The 12,195-nt window shown below is 31.4% G+C and overlaps 1 protein-coding gene across 7 annotated transcripts; it reads right to left on the reverse strand.

Annotated features, from left to right (window-relative positions):
* Nucleotides 1-1,290: 1,290 nt before the first annotated feature.
* On the reverse strand, nt 1,291-9,840 carry LOC110633652 (fimbrin-1). Of its 7 annotated transcripts, none has more exons than XM_058136799.1 (16): nt 9,642-9,840; nt 9,236-9,286; nt 8,971-9,088; nt 8,675-8,845; nt 8,318-8,556; nt 8,051-8,222; nt 7,925-7,963; nt 7,644-7,712; nt 7,416-7,532; nt 5,802-6,013; nt 4,842-4,997; nt 4,306-4,505; nt 2,742-2,899; nt 2,547-2,643; nt 2,256-2,347; nt 1,291-1,923 (listed from the first exon to the last, which is right to left on the reverse strand). In XM_058136799.1, exons 3-16 carry the CDS (start codon nt 9,055-9,057, stop codon nt 1,657-1,659), a joined length of 2,076 nt encoding a protein of 691 aa, XP_057992782.1. In that variant the 5' UTR covers nt 9,058-9,088; nt 9,236-9,286; nt 9,642-9,840; the 3' UTR covers nt 1,291-1,656. The 7 variants fall into 7 exon arrangements, with proteins under 7 accessions (XP_057992782.1, XP_057992780.1, XP_057992779.1 ...); XM_058136797.1 differs by having other exon boundaries at nt 8,971-9,105; XM_058136796.1 differs by having other exon boundaries at nt 8,971-9,142.
* Nucleotides 9,841-12,195: the final 2,355 nt, after the last annotated feature.

Below are 12,195 nucleotides of genomic sequence, written 5' to 3' on the forward strand. Positions count from 1 at the left end.
CAAAACTCTAAACCGTTAGCTATAAACTTTGGACAAATATATGAACTATTGCTCTCAAATCAATGGCCTTAATAATTATAATTTTTTTAATAATTTTATTTTTTTAATGATCATAAGTTATTTTTTATTTATAATAATAATAATAAATAAATAAATAAATAAATTTAAAAATATTTTACTAAACGATTTTAATTTTCCTTCAAAGTAAATATAGGTATTGATTCTATTGATGTTTTTAAATTAAAAATTAGAAAACATGATAATGATAATTATATTTAGTAATTAATATTTTTTTATTATTTAAATTTAATAATTAATACTTTTTAATTATTTAAATATAAAAGATCAAATTAATTAAAATTTATATTTAAAAAATTAAATAAAAAAAAATTGCCCCTAAGATGTTCACACCTCAAAACTTAAATTACTTTATCAAATTTCATTTATTTCAATATTTTATATTAAAGGCGAATTCAAGTCGCCGGACACATTTGTGGCAGTTTAAGATGCTCTGATTAGAAAATTTTTAAAAGAATAGTAAAAGATTAAAAAAAAATTGCTATCTTAATTAATTTAAAATTATATTCATAAAATTAAATTTTATAATAATTTTATATTATAACTATTTAAAAAATTAAATAAATTAAATAAATTAATAATTAATTTATATTTAGTAATTAATAATTTTTTATTATTTAAAATTAAAAGATTAAATTAATTAAAAGTTATATTTAGAAAAATTAAATTCTATAATAATTATATATTTTAACTATTTAGAGAATATAAAAAAATTACAATAAATTTAATTAAAAATTGGCATTACCGGAAAAAAAATTCCCTACTTTATTCATATATATATATATATATATATATATATATATATATATATATATATACACGCGCACACAGATTTGATTATTAAGCTCCTTGAACTCTAGTACTTTAGTTTGCATGGAGAAGAGAGAGAAACTGCAGCAAATGTTGGTTCTTTCGATTAAACTAGAGCCTCCAGAGTGTCAAGGGGCAGTAAAGTATCCCCTTTTTGACTGTGGGAAGCAGCCAGCCTTCTTTTTGGTGACTTTCTTTAACGGAGGAAACCAAAATCCAAAACTGGTTCCAACCTCACCATTTACACTTACAGGTACAAAAATCGAAGCAATCTTACGTGTCCCAAGATGAAGAGAAATCTCCTGTGGCCCATAGGATATTTCGATAAGAAGATATAGCTTACGAAATTAATCTTAATGCTCCATCTCTGAGAAGATGAAGCATGGAGATGCTCAAGGGGCATGGACTAAGAGTTTCTTCATTTTTACAAATAAGAATAATAGAACCAAGATTACAGCCGACAGACTAGTTAATGGTCAAATTCATAATTACTGTAAGAAAATGTGATTATGTCAAATGAATATATCTAACAGTATAACTACCTGTAAAGAAAAATTGGGAAAGAAACATGTTCAAGTCGAGCTTCTATTTCCTTCTCAAAAAGCAATTTTACAGAACTCTATTCTTTCTTTCCTTATGTTTTCACATTTGCTTTCGCTTCAAAGAAGTTGATGGGTAGACTTAGCCACCCAACTGCACATTGTATATTCATTTTCTTCTGGCTATTACACCCAATATGATCTCGCAGAAAACCTCAATATTTATGGTTCATTCTCCTCCAGGAGCTTCCTCACTCTCAATCAGTGAGGAGACAGTTGTATCAGAGGCAGCATCGTCGATATTTAAATTTGACACTTCACCCCCCAGGGAGGAGACATCATCTTCACCACTAATAGAAGGTGCAGGAGATGCATCAGGAGTAGTGGCACATGTACCATTAGAAGGGGAAGGAGATGACTCTCCCTCTTCCATTGCCTTTTGCAAGCTCCAGTACATTATGCTGGCTGCTAAAGTGAGAATCATCTTCTGATTTACCTGCCAACACATCACAACCACAATAATCAAGTTAGATTGCATTAATTTTCCACATCTAATGATGCAATATTGAACAACTGATAAATAAAATAGTTTTATGATCATTTATCTCTATCTCCAAAAGCCAATAAGAAATTGTGTGCTGGTAAGAAATTGCAAGTCTGCAAGTTTTGGTGAAACCTTGCTTCAGTTAATTTTTCAGGAAGAAGTTCTACAATCTTCACAATCAGACTAGGCTTGCCATTGTTACAAATGGAGCACATAAAGTTGTGTTTAAGAGCTCCCATATATCTTCTAAAACAATTACCAATCCAATACAGTAGCATTCCTACCTCTATGATATCCTCAGGCAACAAGAAAATGGAACAGCCAAGTTTCCTTGCCACACTGATAATGTATGTAGCATTTAATCTCTTCTCATCGTCTGAATTTCATGGAAGAAAGGGAAGAAAAGAAAGGAAGAGAAAAAAAATTCCATCAGTTTTTTTCAACATATTCTCTGGCACTTTAGAAAAGTAAACAGAAAGATTAAAAATAAAAGAGCAATCATAATATACTCTTAAACACAAATAAAAGTTATTTCTAGTCTGGCCCAAAATAGTGGCACTAGCGAACTAGCATACCAGTTTCACCCTTGGTAACAAGGTTCCAATTGACCACCCTAGGCTCCACAGCACTCAGAAGCTCCAGGAAGAATATCCCTGTTGACAGACTTTTATCCTGAAAAAAGTTGAGAAAAATAATACCATGCAAAATTTATGGTCCACGGATTCAGGATATGATGGTTTACAGAAAGATAAATGCCAAAATTTGCTAACCTTGAAGTTGTCAATTTGAGAAGTTCTGCCTGTACTTCTAACCTTCCTGTTTGTCCATTTTAGAATATCAGCATCAGTTATTTCCTTCCCTTGAGAGTGAGATCTCAAGTTCTTCAGGAGTTGAAGCATATTATATCTCATCAACTGCCATAAGAAAGCTGAAACAGATCTTGTCAGTTTTATGCATATTTGGATCACTGCACACAGGAATTTTACTTCAGGAGAAAGGACTCTGCACCAACTAAAAAGTTAGAATAGAATAAAATAAAGAACACACTAATTCAAAGGGTAGTATCGACCTATGAAAAATGAAAAGGGAAGTTATAGGCTGTTGAGGTACTGTAGAAGACATGAAAATTTTGCTATCCATATTTCTGGTGCTTCGAATTTCTATCTTACATTTTTGACATGAAAAATAAAAATTTCCCGGTTATCAACACAAATCCAAGCATAAATGGGAAAAAGTACAAATTTAGTTTGCGTGCGAAAGACTATTCCCACCAAAATACAATTTGGATGTGCCAGAGCATAAAACAGATAACAGGAAAGTTCACTTGATTCATATTAGCAGAGAGGTACCAAAGCTAGGACTCAACCCATAGGCCTCTAATTAATAATTTTGTTTCCTATATCTATGTTTTACTAGTTTTATCGCAAAATGCTAACAACATACTCCTCACAAGTCCAGAGATCATACAGCATCAAAGTTGAAATGTCAAAAGGGAAACTCTTTACAATGTCTATCATCCTACATATTCAGAAATCATTTCTCAAATTTCTAAAACCATAAAAATAATATACAATATGTACAAAAGCATAAAAATATTTGCACAACAGCAATATGAAATTTCATGAAGTTCCATATCAAGAATAGCTTCATATCATTTAATTTCATCACTTAGAGGGAAAATCATCCCAAAAAAAACCTCAAACTCTAGTGACTGAATTTTAGCCCCGCTTTTCAAAGTGTCAATCATAAGTGTCAACTATAGCCATCTTTTGTATTAAGCCTTACTTGGATATTTCATAGTCTAACATGGACATGGCATGGCATGGCATGCAGACATCTAATTACAATACCAAAATAGACATGCCAATGCCATTGTATTTTTCAAAAAAAAAAAAAATCAATATTTATTGCATTTGTAGTATATGATTCTATTTGATCTTTTTTACCTAACCTGATATATGTAATTGTGTATTTAAATGTCATTGCCTCATTGAACATATCAACATACCACATTACATCCACATTTGATGGATGTTGCCCCAAGTGAGGTCGATATAAGGGATAGGCTATACTTCACAATAACAGTCCAAAGGTTAGGAAAGAATTGGCACAATTAGAAGGTAGGGCTAAATTTACAGGAGTGCTAAATATTTTATTTTTTTTGAAACATTTGGCCTAACATAAGTAAGGAGGTTTGAAGTTTAAATAAGGACGCTAGCAAATTTATAAAGCCAAGATAACTCCAGCACCAAAAAAAAAAAAAAAAAATACGAGGGCAGATTCCGAAAAGAGTAATTAACACCAACATAACAAGGTCTACATTTAGGACGTTACCAAGAATGAGCTTCTTATTTCCTTGTACAATATCGTTTCCACCTACATTAACAAGGGAAAATTTCAATTGTCTCCCAATCTTTATCACTTGATTGCAGTTCTCTACTTTTCTGAACGGCATCTTGATTGGAGGCTTTGATGCCTGTTTCCAGTTAACTGATCCAGGAGAAATTTTGTCAAGCACTTCTAAAAGTAACCATCTGCATACAAAATCATTTGATAGTCAAGTTTATGATTTCAATAGTTTCAATGCTAGTATTAAAAATTATGTCCATTCCCTGGCTAGATTATATATCTACAATGGAATAGTGCAGTGGCATAACCAACAAAAAACAGAAACCACGCGTAAAAAGGCCTCATGAATGAATTGCAAAGAAGAAATATAAGATTTCTACTCCAAGAACTTTACAAACTAATGTATACAATTAGCTTAAACTTTATTCATAGTACTATTTTCCAATTGGTAACGTAGGCTTCACATTCAATTCAACAAATTTGGACAAATCAAGTTCTTTGCTTAGAAAAAGAACACTTACCCATTTCTAACATCCTCAAATACATTGTTAACATAAGTAGCAATTCCAAGACTGTTGATCCACAGTCGAAAGCATCTCTCTTCCCTTGATGTCTGGACATCATCTTTCATCATCTCTGCAAAGGAATACTTTTTACTGTCTGTAGAAAGGCCACTCCTGCAAGAAAACATCCTTTGCTCTCAGTTGTAAAATTAAATTATGATCAAAGAGTGAGGGACAGAATGATTTCACTTGAAGGGAGAAATTGAGAGGGGAAAAACAAAGGAAAGAAATTCAGCAGAATAGCTTGTTATCAAAGTTTGAAGATGGAAAACAAGGCAGGTATTCATATTGATACAAGGAGATCAACAACAGAAACTGAAAATAATCCATACTCAAAACACCACCATTAAACCTCATATAGCAGAAACAAACCAGTTGTTTGTTTTAAAGGATTATTAAAGAAATAAACATGCAGGATTAGTATGCAGTCCACTTCCTAAAAAATACATCATTGTGCATACACCTAGAAAATCCTCCCATCATAGACTTTTATCTAGCTGTTTTCTTTTTAAATTTAGCTTTTCAAATTTCACATATCTTGGACAGCCAATAAAGCATTTTACAACTAGCATTTTCCCTATCCAACAACAATAATTTTTGCATAATTATTTCACTTGAGAAGCATTGATAACTTGAAAACACAATAAAGTTGTGACCACTTGAAACCTTAGTCTTATAAAATGAAGGTGCAAATAAAAATTGAAGAGCTACTTGGCATCTGAAAGGAACTGGTTCTATCAGATATTTGCAACAAATGGTCTAATTGACACGCCAATAACCTCATTAAAGTGTAAACATATGCAATTTTAATCTCAAAGAAATCATGCAACATTTACCTACCAAACTGAAGGGAAGAAAGGAAAGAACTTGATCCAAAGTTGCAACACAATAAAAGGCAAACAAATGTCCATTTCTCACCTTTGATGAAATATTTGTGCAACAAATGCAAGATTCAGATTTGGTGAACCATCAACAATATCTTCTGGTTTTAAATATCTTTTGCAGTCCATCCTCTCCGCATGATCAAGTACCAGCTTAGCCCTTTCCTTGGAATCCTTGGCATCCAATGTAGCTGGATTGCAGAATTCTGGGGCAAGAACATTAAGCAGGTAGGCATAAGCCTTTCCATCCTACACATATGTAACCAAAATCCATCATTATAAGCATCTTAATGTGCACCTATTTGTTTTTTGAAAGATATGTATGAAGGAGCAACTACTATTGTGCGCACAGTGGGAGGGGACACAAGAGATTTTCCTATCTCAGTTGGATTACACCAAGGTTCAGCTGTAAGCCCTTACCTTTTTACATTAGTTTTAGATGAATTGACGAAACATATACAAGAGAGTATCCCTTGGTGCATGATATTTGCGGATGATATAGTTCTGATAGATGAGACGCAAGAAGGAGTAAATAGAAAGTTAGAGCTTTGGAGAACTACTCTAGAGTTAAGTAAAATAAAGACAGAATACATGTATTGCAAGTTCAGTGAAGGCCAAACTGGTGATAGAGAAGGAGTTAGTTTGGATGGAGTGGTACTGTCCCAAAGTAATCACTTTAAATATCTTGGCTCAGTCCTTCAAGTAGATGGGGGATGTGAGAAGGATGTTAGTCATAGGATTAAAGCCTAATGGTTTAAGTGCAGAGGTGCCACGGGAGTTTTATGTGATCGCAAGATTCCCAATAAGTTGAAAGGAAAATTTTACCGTACAGCCATACGACCGACCATATTATATGGAAGTGAATATTGAGCACTAAAGGAGTCGTATGTGTCTAAGCTAAGAGTTGCAAAAATGAGAATGTTAAGGTGGATGAGTGGCCATACTAGACTAGATAAAGTTCGTAATGAGAGTATTAGAGAAAAGGTAGGAGTGGTGCCAATTGAGGATAAGTTGAGAGAAGGGAGATTGAGGTGGTTTGGTCATATGAAGCGTAGACATACGGAAGCTCCAGTTAGATAAGTAGAACACATTAGGTTAGAGGATAGAAAGAAAAGAAGGGGCAGGCCTAAACTGACTTGGAGGAGAGTAGTACAACATGACTCAGAAGTATTACACATTTATGAGAATTTAACCCAAAATCGTTTAGAGTGGAGAAAGAGAATCCATATAACCGACCCCAAATTTCTGGAATAAAAGCTTAGTTGAGTTGAGTTGAGTTGCTGCTGAATTTACCAGTGACAAGGTAAAGCCTGGTTTAAGGAGAGCTGAGATAGGGAGAAACACTAATTATAAGCTCTAAACATTTATATAGATATATAAGGATGGATTCTTACTATAAAAAAATCCAATAATAATTAAACATCATTGAAGCCTAATGTTAGATCCCTTTCCAGATGAAAACCAAAATATTCCAGTTGCCCACATACTTCATAGAAGGTAAAGTTCCAATATAAGACAATAGTCATGATTTCATATAACATAGCCATGCCTTAAAATAAAGCCTCAAGAACAAGAGACGAGAAGCATTCGTGTCATTGTACAACTTTCTCTATTGTAATTGCTAGCAGACGTAAAACTGAATAAGCAATACCTTCAAATCAGATGAAAAATTTGCAACAGGCTTCTCATAGCCTGCTTTCTTCAAATGGAAATTCATCCATTTTAACAAAATTTTTTCAGGGGCCAAGCCCATAAGCTCCTCGATATCCTGAAGGACACAATGATGATGAAACAATTACCCATTCTGTTCAAACCACTATAAAAATTAACAAAAAAATATTGATGAAATTTTAAAATTCCATAATAAACATTTCATTACATTGTTATCATCCACTAACTCCACAAGCTGAGGCGTCTTCTTAAGGCTAAGATCTGCTAACAGTTGAATCTGATATTACCACAGCGGATCAGTTGATGTGAACAGAAATTACATATACACACACACACACACACACACACACACACACACATATATATATATATATATATTCAATTTCTTACTAAAGGTCAATCAGTAGTGTTATTTTCAAAAAAAGCACACCATATTTGATTAACAGGGAAACAAACTCTGTGCAAATAAATATCACAAAAAATACACACCTTTATAATTTGAGAAATCAACCCAAGAACCAGATGAGGCTGCAAAACAAACAAGCAAACAGAAAAAAAGAAATCCTTTAGGTCGGAACATAATGCACATGAGAATCTGAATTACATAATACTTACTCTTCCCTCCACCAAGTCCTGAGTACCAATGTTTACTACAGTGCAGCCAATAGCTTTAGCAGAGTTGAGGCAGAGGGTATGATTTTCATTCCTCTCCCATGGGTTAAGGACCCGTTTGGTGTTGATAGCTCGTTCATCTATTGTCCCCGGAACAGCAACATTGATAAGCTTGCTGAATCCAAACACAAGATAAAACCACACATCCAGTAACTATAAATTTTCAGTAATACAGCAAGCATAGAATATCAAGCAACCCTGCTTAAATACCATAGAAGTACTCCATCTCTCACAAGATTGAATAAATCATTTGATGCTGGATCTAAGGGAAGAAAGTGCTTCAGAAATGGGTCGTCTCCCAGATAGCTGTTTATGTGAACAACATAAGATGCTTTTTCTGATTCATTAATGGTGTGAAGAAGAGTGGTTGTCATGGCCTTGAGGAATGATGAAGCATGCTTTGCCTCCCCTGACCTTGCAGTCGCTTGACCTTGCAAATTTAGATAAGCCTGCCCATTGCACAAAGCATGTCATCTCCCATTCCCACCTCTGGGCAGTCACTAGAATAAAACTTCTCACACTGATAATAAGGCACTGAACAAAGGAAAACTGACACAAATGACTCACCCTGAGGAAGCCTTCAAAATCAATCTCATTGCTCACGTCAGGAAAGGATTCACTCAAGATCCCTCTAATTTCCTCCTCATTGAACATGGAATTGAAAGCTTTTAATTTCACCATAAAAGGAGGCAAATCTTCAACAGTTACTTTGCCATTTTGATTCTTCACTGATGTAAACTAGGACCCACCAAAAATATAAACGTAAACTAGTAAACATTCTCATTCTAAAATGAAAGAAAATTTGGGCAAAAGCTCAATAATTCAAGCGGGTAACCAATGAAACTGGAATAATGTAAACTTACTTTGGATTTGAGGCTGCGAAGCTCGACCTGTGTAAACTGACTCTGAAGCCATTGATCAGAGACATGAACACCCACATAACTCGACATCTCAGCTAATTGCCAACGCGGAGAACGCTAACTATTCTCAAAATTGATCTTTCAGACAAGCAAAGTGGACAAATGACTCGAGAGTCTTTGAAACCAGAGTTCAAAATAATGCCAGAATCAAAGACTCAAATTCAGATCCTATTAATGTACAAATAACAACAACCCGCAATTAAATTACCCTTGTATGTGGCTTAGCTTGCATGAATCACAAAAAATCAGTTCTATATCCCTGAACATAAAACAATATTTAAGAGTTCATTAAAATAAGGCCCATTAAGTAAATAAACAAACCGAACAAGCATGATCAAATGATCTTTAATTACTGGTGCTTCATTAATAAAACCAAAAAAAAAAAAATGAATCAAACCCGAACAACAAAGTAGGGAATAGAAGAGAATCCAATAAAAATGACCATGATATTCGATTAAAGAAATAATAAATTACACTCAGGAGGAAAAACAAAAAGAAAGGCAATAAACGTGGAAATAACATATGGTAAACCCTGTTTTCCTCACATATAAACAAAAATGAGCTTAAACCCAATAAGAAAAACGTAAAATCAAAGAGAACCCAGAATTGCATACCTATACTGAAGCCCAGAAACAACAGATGCACGTTAAAACCTATCAGCTGCTTTCAGGAAGCATTCATACATTCACGTATCTACCTAAACAGGCAAGAATAAGAAAAGGGAGATGTTAGAGACAGAATGGATCGATATTTCTTCGTGTGAGAGCAAAGCCAGGGAGAGAAAAAGAGAGAGAGAGAGAACGGTTTTTACCAAGCGGACAGCAAATGGCGTACTGGCCTTGAAACCGGTTGATCCTAGTTTTGGTACTCTCGAGTGCATGGTAAGGTGGTGGACTCGCTCCGTATGATTGCCAGCTGATCAAATTTGTGGACACGTACCTTTGATTTTCAACCTTTTCTGTAATCCTTTTTGTTCCCTTCTGGCATTATGGGTCACACGTCAGATTTGATTAGACAAAAATTGGCCTACATTTTATTGAAAATGAAAAAAAAAATCCTGCAAAAAAAAAATTAAAATTTTAATTTTTAAAATAATATATCACTAAATTAAAATTTATTAATTATTTATTTTTATAAATTAAAAAATTAAAACTTCAGACTCGCTTTAGAAATTAATTTTTTTTTAAATTAATTATATATGTTTAGAATGAATATAATATTTAATTAATAATTTAATAATCACACTCAAGTGAAAATGAGATCCTTGTCGAAATTTCATTATGAGAAGTTGTATCGTTCAAGTGATTTGAACATCTCGAATGGTTGGTTGTGGGTTCATAATCAAACATTCTATCCTCCATTTTTCATTTTTATTGAAAAGAATATATTTTTTTAAGTAAAAGAAATATATTTTATTATCTTGAATTGGTGGATCATGGACCAAGTTGGTGGAAGTTTTTGTTTCGGATTGATCAAGCCACCCAAGATTTTGTATCATTCGGAATAATTGCATGTGATTACGTAACTTTTTCCTCTTAAAAATAAATATATTAAGTCATAAATTCTTTATTAAAAATAAATCTAAGTTAAAAAAAAATAATTAGAGGCATAAACCAAATAGTTTCTATTCATTTTCATTTAGTCTTCCACTGATATATGACAATTCTTATTTAAAAGAATAAATAATCATAAAAAAATCTTATATTGATTTCTATAATAATTAAAAAAAAAATAAATGCTATGTGATGGTGAACATAAATATCATCATTCAACACATGCTATCAACGTCTCGCTCCAGATTTCTGGTAAGGTGCCGTGGGCCCTTTTTTTGGTTAAAATAAGGATTAAGAAAACAAATAGCCTAGATCCCAATAGTAATGATTTTGTAATAACTATAAAAATAAAAATAAAATTTTATAATTTATTATAATGAATTATTATATATAATAAAATATTTATTTTTAATTTGAAAAATCTTAATTAATTTAAAAAATCATTATAATAAAATATAATGATTACTATGCTTTTTATTAATGGAACTTTTACAGGGTCAGTTGTTGGTCCACACATTAATCTCATTTAACTACCGCCACCGACCAAAACCGACCACTTTCCCCTTCTTGAATACTCCTTGCATGTACCTTGCACGTTGGACAAAGGATCTCATGCTCTCAGGCTCAACTACTTTACATTTTATTTTATTTTATTTTATTTTAATTATTGTTCATACATGAGTCGAGACCCCATTTGGGTCAAAATTATTAATTTTTATTAAGGATTAAAGCTAACGCTAACCGAGAATGAATAAAAAGTTTTATTTCAATTTTGATTTTATTTTGATTTTAAGTTAGTGTTATTTGATTTGATTTTAATTAAATTTAATAATATTTTTAAATGAGAATTTAGGTCTACCCTAAATAGAGTTAATTGATGTTAATTTAATATAAGTTAATTGTAATTAATTAATTAATTAATTAATTTTAATTTTAAATAAGGGTGATTTGATTTTAATTTCAAATAAATTATAATCAAATATTATATTCAATAAATATGAATATATGATAATATAATGAATAGAATATGAATATATGATAATATATTAAATTTAATATTATATTGATATTTTTTTATTTCTCTATAAATATAAAATTAAAATTTCCAATAATTTTGAATACATAAAATAAAATATTACATATATTTTTTTAATTTATTTTTTACATTTTATCTCTCATTTTCCTTTAATTTTTTACGCTTATCATTTATCATAGAAAATATCATTCATTAGTTTAGAGGGCATTTGATTTAATTTATAAAAATAATTTATAATTATTTAAAATTTTAAGTAGTTATATATTTATTTAAAATATTTATAAGTGATTGATAAGTAATTAATATATTTAATAAAATATAGCTTATAAATATATTTATTATTAAAATAATTAAAAAATATTAAATAAAATTTATGATGAAATTTTAAAAATTAATTAATGAGAATGATATTGTAAAATAGTTAGACAAATTAATTTGTAAGTATAAAACTTATAAATACTAAAATAAAAAAATTGAGCCTCTAAATTATTTTTTAATTTATAAGTTTAACTTATAAATATAAAAATTATTATAAATAATCAAGTTGGACACATAAATAAATGTTGAGGAAACAAAAAT

This window comes from Hevea brasiliensis, chromosome 15, assembly GCF_030052815.1.
Source record: "Hevea brasiliensis isolate MT/VB/25A 57/8 chromosome 15, ASM3005281v1, whole genome shotgun sequence".
Lineage (NCBI taxonomy): Eukaryota > Viridiplantae > Streptophyta > Magnoliopsida > Malpighiales > Euphorbiaceae > Hevea > Hevea brasiliensis.